Raw genomic sequence first — 19,823 nt, 5'->3', positions numbered from 1 at the left:
AGTGGCAGAGTTGCATTGTTGCCGCAAGCATTCTGCCACCACAGGGCCCTTTGCTTCTGGCGGCAAAGCAGAGGAATCGACTGCTGCTTGGAGGTGGTCTACAAATTGTGTGAAGCTTTCACTCTCGCTCTGCTTTATTGTGGACCATGGCGATGGTCTCGCAATAACTCTGGAAGCAGAGCGGATAGCTTCTCTGGCAGCACGGGTAGTTGCCATGACTTTGTGGGCCCGTAGGCCCTCAGCTTGTGCCTGGGGGGTGATCATGGTTGGGTCTGTGCCCATTAGCCGCTGTAGGCTGGAGCCGTGGAGGGGGTGATCTGCCCCGGTTACTAGGGCTAGTTGCTTTGTGTAATTGTCTTCCCACTCTTGTTTGAAAACAATCATCCCTGCCCCATCAAAAATTAATCTGCAGGTTTGTTTGATGTCAAATGGGGTCATGTCATCCCTTCCAAAAAGGCTGTCGATGAGGGTGGAAACCATAGCCGAATTAATCCCTCTATCTGCAATTGCTTTAACAATTGCTTGTATATCTTTAGGATTTATCGGTGAGTAAGGCCTCTGGTTTCCGCCTTGCCCTCCTACCCGGACCGGGAAAGCTAGCGTGGCTGAAGGGGCCCATTCAGCACAGGCTGTTTTTATCTTTCTCCAGTCTGTAAGCGGGGTACGTTCTTTTTCAAATTTTTCCTTGGCCCAAGTAGGAGCGCGGTGGTTATGGCTTTTATCTATTCTTAAATAATCTTGGTCGGAGTCGGAGTTGGTTACGGACCATTCGTCAGGCCACCCGCTCCAGCTGTGGTCCGACTCGGAGCCGGAAGTCGACTGACTGGATACTTCCGGGCTCCAGAGGTTTTTCAGCGGGCTCCTGCCCCGCCCCCTTCTCTTAGGATTGGGCCGTTCCTTTCCCCTGGGCTCGCCCCGCCTCCTGCTGAGGGAGGCCCTTGCTATATATGGGCATGTTTCCGGGCGAGCGCTCTGGTTGGCCTTGGTTCCCCCTCCGGGATTCTCCCCCCTTTTCCATTCACGCACGTCTGCGTTGTCTGGCGGCCCTTCTTTGATCCCGCCGGCCGCGTCTGTGTTACCTGGCACACCTCCCCTGCTCCCGCCGGCCGCGTGTGTATCTCCCTGCGCACCTCCCCCGCTCCCGCCGGCCGCGTGTGTATCTCCCTGCGCACCTCCCCCGCTCCCGCCGGCCGCATGTGTATCTCCCGGCGCACCTCCCCCGCTCCCGCCGGCCGCATGTGTATCTCCCTGCGCACCTCCCCCGCTCCCGCCGGCCGCGTGTGTGTCTCCCGGCGCACCTCCCCCGCTCCCGCCGGCCGCGTGTGCGCCCCCCCCATCCCCTCCGGGGTCGGCGCCATTCTGCGGGGCATAGGGTGGGGGTCTGGCCCACGCCGTTTCGGACTCCGCTTTAACGGCAGCCCCCCGTGCCTCCTCCACCAGCCCGCCCCAGAATGACTGCGCCCGCACCTTTCCCTCCGTAGGTAGGGTTGGGCTGGGGGGCTGTGGAGAGGGTCCCTGCTCCTGCGAGCCTCTATGCTCTGCAGGGGTACTTTCATCTGCAGTTTGCGTAGCCGCCCCAACTCCCAGCCGAGGTGTGGCCAGCAAACAGTTCCGTGCGGCTTTCCAGGTCTCCTGCTCTTGCAGAGCCTTACGCAAAGCCTGCACGACTTTTCCCCATAGTTTAAGGAATTTCCCCGAACCCGAGGACATTGTTTCGTCGGCTAGAGCCTTGGTACATTTGTCCCATACTTCTGGGTGGAGTATATCCACCGGTCGGTCTATGACCCCAATTTCCAAAAGCCTCGCAACAGCGAGAGTAAAATCTTTTGGCTTGCAATCAATACCCCATTGCTTATGAATCGGAGATACGACCTTCGCGAGAGCTTCCATCCTCCACGCTGGTCCGGGAGCGTCCCCCCCGCCGGGCTGGTCCAACCACGCCGGCCACCGTTCACCCGTCCAGGCGAATTCCCGATCCCGATTCCGATTCCGGATCCCGGGTTTCGGCACCACTTGTTGCCTCTGACGGAGGCGTAGCGACCTGGTTCAGGAACGGTACGACGACCACCTCAGGTCGTTCGGGCCATCAGCTCACAGGCACCAATTTGGTGGACGGCAAATGGCGTTTATTCATGGGTTACACAGGGTTAAATAACCTGGGTTTACCGCGTCACTTCCTTCTGGTCAGGTATTACCTGTAGAGGGGAGGGGCTTTACCTGTCCCGCACAACGCGATATCTTCCGAATGCCTGTCCCTAATCTCCTACAGAGGGGACGCAGTGTTAGCCTCCACAATGTCCTCTCTGGACAGCTCAGTGGAATCGGCGTGGGATGGGTGCGTGCGCTGGCTCCTCCTCAGAGGAAGCACGTCGGGCGGCCGATGGATTAGGCTCGCGTTAGCCCGGAGGCAAAGAAGGCGGGAGGGGCTTCTGGTGTGGGTTACAACAGATTTATTTGCAGGAGGGACCAGGGACCAGAGAAGCCTCGAGGAAAAGCAGGCTCGCCCCTTCATGGGGGGGTGGAGCACAGCAGGGAGAGAGAAAACAACCAATGGGGTACAAGCAGAGAGGAGGATACAATTTTTCAGAACAAATGGGGAAAACAGGGAGGCAGGAGTCATAACAGGGAACCAATTAATAAATATAAAAGGGATAACTTTCTGGAACAGGGGGAGGTAATTTAGGATTGGGAGCCACCCAGGGGGAGGTAACCTAGATCTCTTCTAGTCCGCCTTCTGATCCACTGTCCTGGGTGGGGAAATCCACCCAGTGGGTGGCCCTGGTTTGACTGACATTTGATGGTTTCAGCCTGAGAGCAGGCTGAGCCACCCCAACACCCAGTGATCAAGTGTGCTGCGTGTCCTGTCCTGACCACTCATCGTGATGGCATGGAGCCCAAGTCATGGATCTGGAGGGATGGAGGAAGCCCAGGAAATGGGAAAATAATATCTGTCTTTGAAAGGACGGGGGATAGTAGATAATGAAAATGCATGTTTGGTATAGAGATGGTTTAAGGATGTAGTTTGAGTGTGTTGGTAAGAAAGGATTCCAGTAATGAGAAATAAATACAATGGAACAGTTGGAAGATATATAAATTATGTGGGATCTGAGTATGATGCAAATGGTATAGAATAAGGGATGGAGATTGTATTGGGTCTGACTGAGATAGAGTTCATTTTTCCTTAGCAGCCCTCACAGTGCTGTGCTTTGCATTGGTAGCTGGAAAGGTGTTGATAACATACCAGTGTTTTGGCTACTGCTGAGCAGCGCTGTCCCTCTAACATTCCTTCCCCCCATCAACGGGCTGGGAGTGGGCAAGACCCTGGGAGGGAATACAACCAGGCCAGCTGACCCAAATTAACCAAAGGGATATTCCATACCATATGATGTCAGCTCAGATACAAAAGCTAAGGGAGAGAGGAGGAATGGGGGGGGGGGGGGGGGGGGCATTTGTTATTCTACCTTTGCCTTCCGGAGCAAGCACTACACATGCTGAAGCCCTGCTTCTCGGGAAGTGTCTGAACATCACTCACTGATGGGATGTAGAGATTAACTTTTCCCTTTGCTTATGCGCATGCAAAATTTTGCTTTTCTTTTTTTGCTTTGGTAAACTGCCTTATTCCAACCGACTAGTTGTTTTCCATCTTATTTTCTCTTCCCTGTCCCACTGGGGAGTGATAGAGTGGCTTGGTGGGCACCTGGCACCCAGACAAGGTCAACCCACTACAATGAAGGTTATGAATATATAATGGTAATGAGTGGTTTTAATTGATGTAAAATAATTTGGAGGATATACATGCTCCAGAACTTAGTTATGCTTTCATGATAATTTCCAGTTTGGTCATTCTAGAAAGAACATCTAAAGCTTTTTCCCACATGACAACTGAAGAGTTGTCATGTTTATTTAACCAGCTCTATCTGGCTTCCAGTAAGTCCCAAATTTAAGTTTTCCACAGCCTTGCATGGATTTCTGCTATGCCAACAGAACACAGAGAAAATTTTTGCTAAGCTTGGTTTTGTTTGTTGAAAGAAGTGTTCTTTTTGCAGAAGAGGGGATTAAGTATTTTTCAAATTGTGCCCTACCTCAGAGATTCCTCACTCCTTGAAGGAGAAAATACCAATCATCTGGCACGATCCTGCTGTTGGAACCACTGCATGTGAAAAAGATTTTTCTTTGTTGTTTTTTTGGGTCAGGCTGGAGATGGTGAGGTCAATCAGCTGTAGCAGCTGGTGCCAAGCTTTTAGCCTTTATGCTGGTGGGCCATGGGGACCAGGAAGGTGTGAAGCCAGCCCCTGACACCACCTCACAGCCCCTGGGGAGAGTCACTGCTCTTGACCTCCCGGCAGCTCTTTGTCACACCAGCTTCAGATTATGGCCTCTGCCACTCAAATACCAGCATCCTTGGCCATGCAGTCTTCAGTGTACACTTAACCTTGTTAATAATTTCCCTGCCACAGTTTAAAAAAGAAAATGAAAATCTTCTCTATTGTCTTTCTGTAAGTGCGTCATACCAAAGGGGAATGTCTTATGCTCGCAACTGAGAGTTTGTACTAGGGCTGCAGACAGGAGATGCCACGAAGACTGCAGTCTGAATGCAAATTAAAGAGAAAAATATTATTTTAAGAGTAGAGAAATACGGAGAACCGAGAAAATATTTTCTGCGTATCTGCTATTCGGAACACCCCCCAGCCAAGTTAACAAGTTGTTAGAAGTTGTACAGAGAAAAATCACACATGCTTCTCTGAATTTTAGAAATGACAGATTTTATTTATAATGCAAGGCACAACCCCCATTTCAAAAATTCAAAAAGCTCTTTTCCCCTAAGTCTGCCAAATCATGTGGTATTTTAACTTCCTGGTGGTTTAACCCCAGCCAGCAGCCAAGCCCCACACAGCTGCTTGCTCACTCCCCCACCAGTGGGATCAGGGAGAGAACTGGAGGGGTAAAAGCTAGAAAACTCATGGGTTGAGATAACGACAGTTTATAGGGAAAGCAAAAGGTGCACACACAAGCAAAAACAAAGCAAGGAATTCATTCCCTGCTTCCTATGGGCAGGCAGGTGTTCAGCCATGTGCAGGAGAGATGATGGGTAGACAAACACTGCAACTCTGAATATCCCCCTCTTCCTCCTTTTTCATTCAGTTTTATATACTGAACATGATGTAGCCTGGAATATCCCTTTGGTCAGTTTGGGTCCCCTGTCCAGGCTGTGTCTCTTCACAAATTCCCATTGAAAAGGAGTTATATCTTATTTAGCTAGCAGTCTTGTGGTCCTATGAATTTTGCAAGGAGCTGTGTTTTAGTTAACTAAGGAATTTATGGTTTTTTGGACTTCATTATCTTAGCAGTTTTCAGTTTAAATCTGTGTTTCAGTAGAACAAGATAGAAACCCTGGGAAAATTAAGGAGTAGCCTTACTGCACCTGCAGGAAATTACTCCATAGACCTATACACCCCAGAAAATCAATAGAGAATTGTTTAGCTAGAGGAGCAAATTCAATAAAGTATTGTTTAGCTAAGAGGAGATTTGGGTTATCTTTTAACTAAAGAGAAATGCACTGTCTTAGTGGTAATTAAAAGAATAAGAAAACTGGGACTCAGCAGAAGTGGAATGCGCATGTGCTGGAAGTTGCCAACCTGAAAGTTCATCTAAAGTGATGAAGACGATAGCTGATGAAGAGCTGATGCTCCCCTTCCCCGAAATGATATCAAGAAAAGGACACTAGATGGCAGTCTTGCTCCACAAAAGAGCAGCAAGACAACATTTGAGATGGCATCTATGATTCACGAAGATAGGCAGACTATGGGAGGGGGCTGTGGGGAGGTCTTGAATGATACCGTGTATTTAAAGCCCTGGAAATTGTTGTTTCATTGGATATGTTTATAGGCAATAAACTCCCAATATGTCCTCAGCCTGCCCATAGCTGCAATAAAGGAATGTTCTATCTAACAGAACTTTTCTATTGGATCTAAGTTCTTTATTTCACCATGTAAGCCCTGCTCAGCAATAACAAAAACGTCTCTATATTATCAACCCTGTGTTCAGCACAAATCCAAAACCCAGCCCCATAGCAGCCACTGGGAAGAAAGTTAACTCTACACCAGCCCAAACTAGCATACTGTAGTAAGAGCATACCTTGACCTTCCATTCTACCTGACTGCCTGGTGAGGGGCTGGAGATGGGCAGGCGATGACCCACAGCAGGCAGGGGAACAAGAGAAGTGGAAACAAAAGACACAGAGCAGCAGCCGTGCTGCCCATTCCCTCCCAAATCACTGCCCATAGAGCAAACTCAGACACTGCTGTGCACAATCTCATGTTCCAAATCTGAATTGATGTGTCAGTGCACTGGGGGAAGACTTATAAGAAATGGCTTGTTAAATGGACATGCAAAGGAAAGGAAGATAACATCACTGCTGATAAACTGCATTTTTACTGTTTAATGGTGTTTACTACATGTGTGGATTCTGGCTGACAAGAAGACAAACCTGCTTCTGCAGCAGATAGCATGGAGATTGTCCTGAAAGATAGGCAGAGAACTTTCTCTGTTAGCTTGCTGGCTAGTGTCACTGTCAAGACCATAGGAAAACATTTCTTGAAGGCAATGTATAGGGAGTTCTGTCTGTGAACTGTAGTCATTTGTATGGTGTATTGGGTTTGCGTGGACAGGTTTTGGTAGTGGGGCGGGCAGGTGTTATGAATGGATGATGTGGGTTTAAATAAGTCCCTGCCTTTTGCCCAGGCCTCCGGTAGCAGGCAGTAGCTTTATTGAGGTGGCCAGCACCCCAAAACCCACTCTCATTCATAAGTTTTTTAATAATGGCTGATTAAGTCTATTATAGTGATGCCTTAAGAGGCCTCCTAGACACAGAGACTGGACAGGAGTAAAAGAATAAAATAGGTATTTATTTGAAAGGCCTTCAAAAGTACACCCTGGGAGCCACAGGCTAATACCAAAAATGGACCCCAAGATGGACGACAGGTCACGAGTTCTTCACACCTTTATAGGTTTGGTTCATTTGCATAGCAGGGTTAATTCTCCAATTAAAGCTTCAGTTCAATGATGTAATTTCCCCTCCGCTGGCCCCCCTTAGAAGATCTTTGGATTATACTTTTCGGGCCTAGGACGGTCTGGGTGACCTTGGAGAGCAGGCCCGGAAAGGCTTTGTTATGTCTACCTAGCACAAGTGAGGAGAAATTAGCAAGCTACAAGAAACCTCAGTTACACTCTAAGCAGTACAGAATCAGGAAAATATAAAAGTTAAAACCTAGGCATCAATAGAATGAATTATTTATTTAATAGACATAAAACTAACAGACATAAGACTTAAAACATTATTACTACACAGGAATAAGAAAAAAGAGAACTAGTATTATACACGCAGGGTTAAAGGTACCTATTAATTTTATGGCTAGAAAAGAAATAATATAACTTAGGATCCAATGTTTCTTACCATCCAATTCCTGATGGAGCACACATCAAAATCCTTTCCCTCAATTCCCAGGAAAGTAACCACGGAATTTGCGTCCAGGCTCTGGGCAGAATTCTCACACTTTCAGGGCATGTGGGTAGAAGGCTTCTGCCTCTGTGATAATCTGTAGTACTTTTATAGTGTAAAACAGGCCTTTTGGTCTCCTATGTTTTCTCTTTTATCTCTTCCCACATCTGTCCTCCATACCAAGGTGTTGATTCTTTGTTAGGCTTGCAGTCCTTTTGGCACCAGGAGATGATACCTGCTGGGCCTTGCCCACCTGGGTCATCTCTTCTATCTGCACTGGACACCTGTGGTGGGGAGAGGGGCAATATGCCCTGCCACAGCAGGGCAGCTACCAGGGGGGCTTCTGTGAAGAAGCTAGAAGCTTCCCCCATGTCCAGCAGGGCTGATGCCAGCCAGCTCCAGGACAGACCTGCCACTGGCCAAGGCCGAGCCAATCAGTGACAGCGGTAGCATCCCTTGGATAACATATTTAAGAAGGGGGAAAAGAAAAATTGTGGCGAGAACCTGCAGCTGGAGAGAAGAATATGTGAGAGAAGCAACCCTGAAGACACCAAGGTCAGGGAAGGAGAGGAGGAGGCACTCCAGGTGCCAGAGCAGAGATTCCCCTGCAGCCCATGGAGGACCCTATGCTGGAGCAGGTGGATGCCTGAAGGAGGCTGTGACCCTGTGGGAAGCCTGTGCTGGAGCAGTTTCCTGGCTGGACCTATGACCCTGTGGAGAGGAGCCCACACTGGAGCGGGTTTGTAGTCGGGACTTGTGACCACATGGGGGACCCCCTGCTGGAGCAGTTCTTGAAGAACTGCAGCCCAGGAGAAGGGCCTGTGTTGGAGAAGCTTTTGGACAACTGTCTCTTGTTGGAGGGACCTGACGCTGGAGCAGGGGAAGAATATGAGAAGAAAGGAGCATCAGAACAATGCGTGATGAAGTGATTGCAACCCCTTTCCCCGTACCCTTGCACTGATTGAAGGGGAAGGAGGTAGAGAAATTGGGAGTAAAATTAAACCTGGGAAGAAGGGAGGGTTATGATCCACCCCAGAAGGTGAGGGTAACCCAGGTTCTTGTTAATAGGTCGCTTGGGGTGTATTAGAGTGAAATGACACTGAATGACCAGTGTTTCTAAATATATATATATATATATATATATATATATATATATATGTAGGGTTTATTTTAGAGCACTTTAGCAGTGAAAGAAAACAGGTCTGTAGCCATCGTGGTTATTATCTACAGTAATATAACAATATAAAAGCATAAAAATATCACTTCAAAAATGTATAAGGAAAAGAAAGAGAAGGAAAGTATAAGAGTAGAAAGATCTCACCACCCATGGACCTTGCAACAAGACTTGGTTGTTGCAATTTCAATGTCTGTTGGTCAAAGTGATGATCACATTCTTGATCCATCAAGGGTGAAAGAAACCCACAAAACACCAAAGTTCCATGGGTTATATACGCTCAGGTTCAGGTGGGAATGCCCAGGTACCTCCCTTGGGGCAGGGAGTTTCATACTGAATGATGCAATGCTGTAGATCATGGGACACTTTGTGAGTTTGATGGTTTATGACACCTCTGAAGATGCCACAGCTGCCTCTGGTCAGCACAGCTGAGTCAATTATGGCCCATCAGAAGGGGTGATTACTTTTGGGCTACATGTGAATGTCTTGGTGCTTCCCAGAGGGGAGAGTTCACAGCTGAGCCACTTGTGTAAGGACTGGCATGATAAAAAACATTATCCTACCTTACAGGATTTGCCTCTTATCAGCCTCTTCCCTTATCGTGTTCAACACCCAGCTGTAGCCCGAGGTGGCGGGTGTGCTCGCCCTCTGCACCTGGGCGGTTTGCACATCCTCATCTTGCACCCTGATTGTTCAAGCCATTAGCATTCCAGTCCCTCACAGGGAGAGGCAGGGGTGTTTTAAGTTTTGGGTTTATTGGTTGTTATCCTGCTCTGATTTTTATTGGTAATAAATTCAATAATTTCCCCAAGTCTGTTTTGCCCATGACAGTAATTGATGGGTGATCTCTCCCTGTCTTTATCTACACTCAGGAGCCTTTTGTTATAGCTTTTCTCCCCTGTCCAGCTAAGGAGGGGAATGATAGGGCAGCTTTGGTGGGCATCTGGCATCCAGCCAGGGTCAACCCTCCATGTATGTTAAGAAATGTAATATGAAAGGAGAAAATTAGTTAAGGCATTACAAATAGTTGAAGGAACAAGTAACTTAAGTGTGATCATAATGGTTGTGAAAAATGCCATATTACTAACATTTTGTGAGAAGGTAAAAGTTTTATTGGTCTGACTAGTTTCAGTTATATTAATAAAATATGTATATAATATTTAAGGCAAAGAAGTTGCTCTTATGGGAAATTGAAACATGAATAAATGTCTAAGACTCATCTTGGTATTATTTGTCACTTGTACTAGTTTGAAAACAAACCAGTGGGTGGCACCAAGTCAGAATAACAATTTAATGGGGAAGTTACAGAAAAGGAAAGAAAAAAAACTAAAAGAAAACACTGGTTCAAACTGACAGAGTCAAGATACAACCTGAGTCCCTGTTAGGCAGGGTGGTGGTAGCAGTCTGCTAGAATGGTGGCTGCAGTCCTCTGAAGCAGTGATCCTGTAGAAAAGAGGGTCTGCTCTTCCTCAGAAGGTCCAGTGGTGGCTGTGTAGCTCCTGTCCTCTGGAAATCCAGTGGAAAGGCCTTGTCTCTGGTGTTCAGCCTCAGCTTATATCCACGCTGGGATGCTTGGTTCCTCCCTCTGGGTGGAGCATCTCACAATGGGGTAATGAGTCATGAGGCCAGGTGTTGATTGGGCTCATTAACAGATGATAGTCCAGAGGGAGTTATCTATGAGTCATGCGGCAGGACAATGATGGGCCATTAACAGCAAGATAGTCTGGGGGGAGGAGGCAAGGAAACACTGCCCCACCTGATTTCAACGGCTGATGGGGATGGTAATAGAATACACTGCAATCCAGGACATTATCCACCCCTTATTCTATTACCATCTACATCATCCCAAATCAATATCGTCTTTAAACTCTACACACACATACATATATATATATATATATATATATATACAATGAAACCCTACTCACCGTTCTCACCTAAGATTAGGTCTCCTTGTGGTACACAATGGGTTTCCCCATCTTTTTGCATTACCCACCAAGTGCAACCAGGTCCTTGAGCAAAGACAATCCCACGGATGGGTTTGCCTTTGCCTGAGGTGGGATTGATCCAAACAGTCTTTCCTAAAATACCCCTCAGGTGTACCGCAGGGACTCTATCTCCATCCACTGTGTGCAAGGGTTCAGACTCGGCTGGACCAGCTCGATTGATGGACCCTCGGGTATTGACCATCCAGGTGGCCTTTGCGAAGTTCACTTCCCAATTTTTGAACGTCCCTCCACCAAGTGCCTTTAGGGTGGTTTTAAGTAGTCCATTGCAGCATTCAACTTTTCCGGCAGCTGGTGCATGATAAGGAATATGATATATCCATTCAATACCATGTTCTCTGGCCCAGGTGTTGATGAGGCTGTTCTTAAAATGAGTCCCGTTGTCCGACTCGATCCTGTCAGGGGTGCCATGTCTCCACAGGACTTGCTTTTCCAGGCCCAGGATGGTGTTCCGGGCTGTAGCATGAGGCACAGGGTAGGTCTCCAGCCATCCAGTTGTCGCTTCAACCATGGTCAACACGTAGCGCTTGCCTTGGCGGGTTTGGGGAAGGGTGATGTAATGAACCTGCCAGGCTTCCCCATACCTGTACTTTGACCATCGTCCACCGTACCACAGAGGCTTCACCCGCTTGGCCTGTTTGATTGCAGCACAGGTCTCACAACTGTGGATGACCTGTGAGATGCTGTCTATGGAAAGGTCCACCCCTCGGTCACGGGCCCATCGGTATGTTGCATCTCTCCCCTGATGACCAGAGGCATCATGGGCCCAACGAGCTAGGAATAATTCTCCCTTGTGCTGCCAGTCCAGATCCACCTGAGATACTTTCACCTTGGCAGCTCGGTCCACCTGCTCGTTGTTGCGATGCTCTTCATTAGCCCGACTCCTGGGTACGTGCGCATCCACGTGTCGAACCTTCACGGTCAGCTTCTCTACTCGGGCGGTGATGTCCTGCCAAATCTCAGCGGCCCAGATGGGTTTCCCTCTGCGCTGCCAGTCGGCCTTTCTCCAGCGATCCAGCCATCCCCACAGAGCATTAGCTACCATCCATGAGTCGGTGTAGAGATAGAGCCTCGTCCACTTCTCTCGTTCAGCAATATCCAAAGCCAGCTGGACGGCTTTAAGCTCTGCAACCTGACTCGATCCACCTTGTCCCTCGGTAGCTTGTGCAACTCGTCATGTGGGGCTCCATACTGCAGCTTTCCACTTTCGGTTAGCGCCTACAATTCGGCAGGAACCATCAGTGAAGAGGGCATAACGTCTTTCAGTCTCCGGTAGCTCATTATATGGTGGGGCTTCCTCAGCACGAGTCACTTGCTCTTCCTCTTCTTCAGAAGATAATCCAAAAGTCTCACCTTCAGGCCAGTTTGTTATAATTTCTAGAATCCCAGGGCGATTCGGGTTTCCAATACGGGCACACTGTGTGATGAGGGCGATCCATTTGCTCCATGTGGTGTCGGTGGCGTGATGCGTGGAAGGAACCTTTCCCTTGAACATCCAACCCAGCACCAGTAGTCGGGGTGCCAGAAGCAACTGTGCTTCAGTGCCAGTTACCTCTGAGGCAGCTTGGACTCCTTCATAGGCTGCCAAGATTTCCTTTTCTGTGGGAGTGTAGTTGGCTTCAGACCCTCTGTAGCTTTGGCTCCAGAATCCCAGTGGTCGGCCACGAGTCTCAGCAGGCACCTTCTGCCAGAGGCTCCAGGACAGACCATTGTTCCCGGCTGCAGAGTAGAGCACGTTTTTCACCTCTGGTCCTGTTCTGACTGGGCCAAGGGCTACCGCATGAGCGATTTCCTGCTTGATCTGGGCGAAGGCTTGCTGCTGTTCAGGGCCCCAGTGGAAATCATTCTTCTAGCGGGTAACCAGGTAGAGAGGACTCATGATCTGGCTGTACTCGGGAATGTGCATCCTCCAGAAACCTATGGCACCTAGGAAAGCTTGTGTTTCCTTCTTGTTGGTCGGTGGAGACATCGCAGTGATCTTATTGATGACCTCAGTGGGAATCTGACGTCGTCCATCTTGCCACTTTACTCCCAGGAACTGGATCTCTTGAGCAGGTCCCTTGACTTTGCTCCTTTTGATGGCAAAGCCAGCTTCCAGGAGAATCTGGATGATTTTCTCTCCTTTCTCAAACACTTCCTTTGCTGTGTTTCCCCACACAATGATGTCATCGATGTATTGCAGATGTTCTGGAGCCTCACCCTTTTCCAATGCAGTCTGGATCAGTCCGTGGCAAATGGGGGGACTGTGCTTCCACCCCTGGGGCAGTCCATTCCAGGTGTATTGCACACCCTTCCAGGTAAAAGCAAACTGGGGCCTGCATTCTGCTGCCAAAGGAATGGAGAAGAAGGCATTGGCAATGTCAGTAGTGGCGTACCACTTCGCTGCTTTGGACTCCAGCTCGTACTGAAGTTCCAACATGTCCGGCACAGCTGCGCTCAATGGTGGCGTGACCTCATTCAGGCCACGGTAATCCACCGTCAGCCTCCATTCTCCACTGGACTTACGCACTGGCCATATAGGGCTGTTGAAAGGTGAATGGGCCTTGCTGACCACCCCTTGGCTCTCCAGTTTGCGAATCATCTCATGGATGGGAACCACAGAGTCTCTGTCGGTGCGGTATTGCCGACGGTGCACTGTTGCTGTGGCGATTGGCACCTGTTGTTCTGCAACTCTCAGCAGTCCCACAGCAGAGGGGTCATCTGAGAGGCCAGGCAATGTACTCAGTTGTCTGATATCTTCTGTCTCCACAGCAGCTATCCCAAAAGCCCAACGATGTCCTTTTGGGACCTTGAAACACCCATTTCTGAGATAGTCTATGCCGAGAATGCACGGGGCCTCCGGGCCCGTCACGATGGAGTGTTTCTGCCTCTCGTTCCCAGTTAAACTCACTTCAGCTTCCAGTACAGTCAGCTGCTGGGATCCTCCTGTCACTCCAGAAATAGAAATGGGTTCTGCTCCCACATACCTTGATGGCATCAGAGTACATTGAGCACCGGTGTCAACCAAAGCCGTGTATTTTTGTGGGTCAGATGTGCCAGGCCATCGGACCCACACAGTCCAAAAGACCCGATTCTCCCTTTCCTCTACCTGGCTAGAGGCAGGGCCCCTCTATTCCTGGTCATGGTGCATGTTGCTTCCCTCTGGTGAACACGTTCCTGAGGTCCCTTCAAGAGGATCGGTCATATTATCATTCCGGTACCGTCTGGAGTTCTGTGTGCGAGAGACCGGAGCAATGTTGACTCTAGATGCGCTTCTTGTGGTAGTTGTCCCTCTTTTTAGTTCACGTACCCGAGCTGCTAAGGAGGAGGTGGGTTTTCCATGCCACTTACTCATGTCTTCTCCATGTTCCTGAAGGAAAATCCAGAGGTTACCTCGTGGGGTGTATCCTCTCTCCCTGGTTGGGGGACGCCGGCTCCTAATGGCAGAGACTTGTTGGTTCTGACGAGATCGGGTAAATCTCTTCCTTAAGTTCCTTTTTCAGTTTCTGATGGCCTTCTTCAATCAAGCTCCAGACTTGCTCAGCCAAAAGACTTGTTTCCACGGATGAGACATGGGTGCGAAACGGGGCTGTGACGGTGTCCTCGTAAATCCTCAGTTTGTTCACCAAGACGCCCACCCTGTCCTCGCCTTCCCTCCATTGCAGCGTTGCCAGGTAACGGGAGTATATCTCTGGTCCAAGGCGTGCGAACCTCAACCACATCTGTGACGTGCACTTGACACCATCTGGGCTCTTAGGAAATCTCTCGTCTTCTGAGAAAATTATCTCCAGCACAGCCAATTCCCTCAGGCACCGGATACCTTGTTCCATTGTGCTCCATTTCCCTTGGTGCACCTGGAGGTCTTCTTTACAAAGGTACCTGTCCCTTACACTTGTAAGCAGTCGCCGCCAGAGGCTGAGAGCTTCTTGGGTTCTCCCGATCCCCTGGTCAATGACCACATCCCGGGACAGAGATCCCAGCTGCCTGGCCTCACTTCCGTCCAGAATGGTGTCATTGGCTGCAGCGTCCCAGATGCGGAGCAGCCAGGTCAGGATAGACTCATTTGTCTGGCGGGTGAATTCCCTCCGCAGGTCACGCAGCTCACCCAGGGATAGCGACCGAGTGATGATCTCTGGCTCTGCCTCTTCTGCTGGGTGCGAAGGTCCTGCTGCATCCTCATCAGTCACAATGCGGCCTGATTTGCTTTTTGATTTCTTCTGAACGGGGGCAACTGCAATTGGTTTAGGCTGTTCTGGTTCGGTGATGGTTTGCATGGGGACACTGAGAGTGCTTTTGGTTCCCTTCTCCTCTGTGTCAGTCTGCGTAGACATGGACGCCGTTGTCTTGCATCTGGGTTCTTTCTCCTCGGTGACAGTCTGAGTAGACATGGACGCTGTTGCTTTGCATTTGGTTCCTTTCTCCTCTGTGTCAGTCTGCGTAGGCATGATGTTTGTTGCTCTGCTCTTTTTCCCTCCCTCATCCTGAGGATGGTGTGCCATGGCTCTGATTCTAAGCATGGTGTACATGGTGCAGGCTGTACAGAGAAGACAAAGCAGAACTGACAGCAAGTTTATGCCGTCTTTGACATCCAGAGGGAATTCAATATTTTCAAAAACTGCTGTGCCTGGCCTGAAAGGCTGGAAGAAACCACTCTCTACTCCTCCCACCAGGGGCTGGGTGCGATTGTTGAGGAGATCCCAGACATAGGAGCCTAGACTAGGACAGCCAAACAAAACTGAGTATATACTCCGAATGGTATTCATCGCCTCGCAGGTTATTATGCTGTAGACATAATAAACCATTAAAGCAATTCTCATACCATTCCCTGGTTTTAACAGGAGTAATACTACAGGCAGGTAGTTCCCCATGTGAGGAAAAATATAGAGAGCAAGATACAGTACCCACGTAGACAAGCTGAGCACCATGGTGAATAGGTTTCCGTTAACACAAAATTGTAATTCTGACTTTCTCTCAGAGCTGTCCCACATTGGGCGCCAAATTATGTACTAGTTTGAAAACAAACCAGTGGGTGGCACCAAGTCAGAATAACAATTTAATGGGGAAGTTAAAGAAAAGGAAAGAAAAAAAACTAAAAGAAAACACTGGTTCAAACTGACAGAGTCAAGATACAACCTGAGTCCCTGTTAGGCAGGGTGGTGGTAGCAGTCTGCTAGAATGGTGGCTGCAGTCCTCTGAAGCAGTGATCCTGTAGAAAAGAGGGTCTGCTCTTCCTCAGAAGGTCCAGTGGTGGCTGTGTAGCTCCTGTCCTCTGGAAATCCAGTGGAAAGGCCTTGTCTCTGGTGTTCAGCCTCAGCTTATATCCACGCTGGGATGCTTGGTTCCTCCCTCTGGGTGGAGCATCTCACAATGGGGTAATGAGTCATGAGGCCAGGTGTTGATTGGGCTCATTAACAGATGATAGTCCAGAGGGAGTTATCTCTGAGTCATGCGGCAGGACAATGATGGGCCATTAACAGCAAGATAGTCTGGGGGGAGGAGGCAAGGAAACACTGCCCCACCTGATTTCAACGGCTGATGGGGATGGTAATAGAATACACTGCAACCCAGGACACACTAGATGAGTCTGCTTTAGGTGAGTCTAGTTTGGGTGATATTTTGGTTTTGAAGATGTATATGCTTTAATTAGCTATTTGGACAAGGAAGACTGTCAGTTCTTTTGCTCTGTGTTTCTTCTAGCTCTTACAAACTTGTGTTAGCTCTACCCAGATCTCTACAACTTTGAAATAAACTTTTAGATTATCTAGTAATCAATAATTAATTTTGGGATATCTGCAGTATAAAAGCAGAATGGTGTATTAGCAAGATTTTGTGTATTCAGATCTCCTTTTTATATTTCACAAAAATTGTGAAATGTGATGTTTCACAAAGTCCAATTTCTGAATGAGGCTATTTTTCTGGTGTTTATGTAGGCTTAAATTGATCTGATTAGTTCTCTAATGCTTTCATGTTTTTCCAGTGCTGGTATACTGTATTCAGTTTGCATGGCCTGGTTTTTGGTAGCAGGGGGGCCACAGAGGTGGCTTCTGTGAGAAGCTGCTAGAAGCTTCCACCATGTCCGGCAGAGCCAGTCTCTGATGGCTCTGAAGATGGACATACCGCTGGCCAAGGCTGGGCCAATTAGAAATGGTGGTAATGCCTCTGTGATAACATATTTAAAAAGAAAATCAAAACAAAGGTTGTGGCGCAGTTTTAATTTTCAGCCAGAGAATAGCAGAGTGAAAATATGTGAGACAACTCTTCAGACACCAAGGTCAGTGAAGAAGGAGGGGGAGGAGATGCTCCAGGCACCAGAGCCAAGATGCCTCTGCAGGCTGTGGTGAGGACCATGGTGAAGCAGGCTGTCCCCCTGCAGCCCATGGAGGTCCACAAGGAATGCAGAGATCTACCTGCAGCCTGTAGGGGAGGAGCCCACATCAGAGCAGGTGGATGCCTGGAGGAGGCTGTGATCTTGTGGGAGCCCCGTGGAGAGAGGGGCCCTGCTCCCAGGCTGGAGCATCCTGTCCTTGAAGGATTGCATCCTGTGGAAGTATGACCCACGCTGCAGCAGTTTTGGGAGGAATGTTTGCCCATGGGAGGGACTCACATTGCAGCAGGTCGCAGGTAGCTGCTGCTCGTGAGATTGGACCCACGCTGGAGAAGTTCACGGGGAACTGTCTCCCATGGGAGGGACCCCACAGTGCAGCAGGGGAAGGACTCCTCTCCCTGAGCAGCGGAAGAAAACCTCGGGTGATGAACTGACTGTAACCCCCGTTCCCTGCCTCAGTGTGCTACTGGGGTAGGCAGTAGAGCTGGGGAGGGGGGAGGGGTGACGGGAAGGTATTTTTAAGGGCTTATTTTACTTATCATTATCCTGCTCTGACTTTGTTAGTAATAAATTCACCTTATATCTCTAAGTGGAGCCTGTTTTGCCCATGATGGTATTTAATGAATGATCTCTCTCCTGGTCCTTATCTCAACTCATGAACCCTTCTTTAAATTTTCTCTCCTCTGTCCAGCTGCAAAGGGGAGTGAGTGAGTGGTTTTCGTGGGTGCATGGCATCTGGCCAGTGTCAACCCATGACATATATTTATCAGATATTCTCTGAAGTATACCATCAGATTTTTAAGATTGTGAAACAGGCATGTTTTACTAATTTTTGCAAGCTAGCACCTTAAAGTATTTTTTAACAAGATTCACTGTTCTGTGATTTTTGATCTGAAAAAGCTTCAATTTTATTCCTTTTCATTTATATATATATATATATATATATATATGCACACATATAAATATATTTAGAATGAGCCTTCTATAAATCCGTGTTGTTGTTTTTAAATCACTTGTTAAAGTACGGGATTTGAGTCTACATTGTCCTCACAGTTCAACTATTTTGTTTTGTTCTTTACACAGGAGCCCTTACCAAAGTAAAGGAGAGTAAGCGACATGTGGAAGAGGGGAAGATGGAACTCCCAAAAGCTGAGGGCATTCAAGAACGCTGTAACATTATTTCTTTTGCAACCCTAGCAGAAATTAATCATTTCCACAAAATTCGTGTGAGGGACTTTAAATCACAGATGCAGCATTTCTTGCAACAGCAAATACTCTTTTTTCAAAAAGTGACACAAAAGCTAGAGGAGGCTCTTCACAAGTATGACAGTGTTTAATCTCTGAACTTTGATTTGCGGGCTTTCCTCAGTATGAATGTGACTCAACAAGCAGAGCAAACATTGCTGCTGCTGAAAAACTGTTTCCAGTGGTAGATTGTGGTACAAGGATGGTTTTGTGTTCACCTGGAATCTTCATTTAATCTCTGATTATGTAGAAAGGAAACAGTTATAGGGCTTAGTAGAAACAGTACCACACATTGTAACCAAGTTATACTGTGTATGCCTATACTACCATTGTAACTTTTTAAAAATAATGAGTATACTATTTGCCTTATTGCTTTTTGAAATATGATAGTGCATACTTTGTAGACCTCAAAACCCTTTGGATCTTTAAAGAAGTTGGCTAGCTAAAAGCCAGCTTCAAATGCCTTTTTACTTTCCTAGATTTGGATTTCTTATATTAAAGTGATTTTTTTGTTTACAGATTCCTAGTAAAGCATCCACATGATTCTGTGCCTTTAGACTCTATTTTTCCTTTTCTAATAAGTGACATTTTTATGATTGAATGAATGAAGGATTGATGCCTATAACAGGAAATTATTATGAAACTGATTATTGACTGGAAAAAAATCATCTCCCATCCAGTTTGCACAGCAAGTACTGTCTTATGACAAATGTTATCTCAAAAAGGAGAATTTAAATGTATTCACACTTTTCCTGAAAATGGCAACTACTTGTTACATGGACTACTGTTGTCCCAAAACAGGTTCTATCACCTGGTGTGCAAGAAGCCAATCTACACACAGTTAAGGTATTTGATTTATTCACAGTTCTGTACAGAAAGGGGCACTGGAAGGCAAATCCACAAAGCCAGCAGCATGACTATCAAAATTTTTCACTTTTATACATTTTAGCATACAAAGGCATCAGTGTTCATTGGCTACAAGTTACATAGTTTTCTCATTAATTAGTATTCTACTTTCTATTGGTTAAATTATTCTCTCACTTCTTATGCTAATTAGTCCGTATGCTCAGTCTTCTTCTTTTGAGTTGGTGGGTTTCTTGGGTTGGTGGCTGTGAGTCAGTGGTCGTGATCTCCCCCTGCTGGAATTACCTTCTACCCAAATTAGCACTTTAGATTGATGGTTGGCCTTGTTTGTTCCTTCTTCTGGCCTTATCTTGGTTGTTTCACCAAGTGTCCTTGGCTAGCTGGTTTCAGCATTCCGTTATGTCTGGTTTCACTTAATATATCACTTCAAGTTCCTTTTTTTTCTATTCTTTCTCTATAGCTACAGTTACTGAAGTTTATTAAAGCTGCAATTACTGACACGTCAAACATAATTTATCTATTTGGAAGCCCAGTGGTACATCACTAGGAAGTTAAGCACATATACAAAAATACACCACTAAATCCCCTTTCAGGAATGAATATTACAGTGAGGTTGGTTTTGGTTTTTTAAAATTATTTTTGTATAAAACATTACTGCAAGTGGAAATTTAAAGAGCTAACATAATAAAAATGAAATTTATTAAGATCTGTCTTGGTTTTGAAAGACAGGTG

The 19,823-nt window shown here is 47.3% G+C and overlaps 1 protein-coding gene across 1 annotated transcript in view; it reads left to right on the top strand.

Moving 5' to 3' along the window:
• LOC309584557 (sorting nexin-18-like) overlaps positions 1–18,981 on the top strand; it is a 40,331-nt gene extending 21,350 nt beyond the window's left edge. Inside the window, exon 2 of the mRNA XM_082300616.1 lies at positions 18,066–18,981. Coding sequence (XP_082156742.1) covers positions 18,066–18,319 — 254 coding nt within the window. The 3' untranslated portion in view covers positions 18,320–18,981. The remainder of the gene's footprint in view (positions 1–18,065) is intronic.
• The last annotated feature ends 842 nt before the right edge of the window (positions 18,982–19,823 follow it).

Source organism: Coloeus monedula, assembly GCF_965178545.1.
Source record: "Coloeus monedula genome assembly, chromosome: W".
Lineage (NCBI taxonomy): Eukaryota > Metazoa > Chordata > Aves > Passeriformes > Corvidae > Coloeus > Coloeus monedula.
The sequence above is the reverse complement of the archived record's forward strand: the minus strand, read 5'-3'. Positions and strand labels throughout refer to the sequence as shown.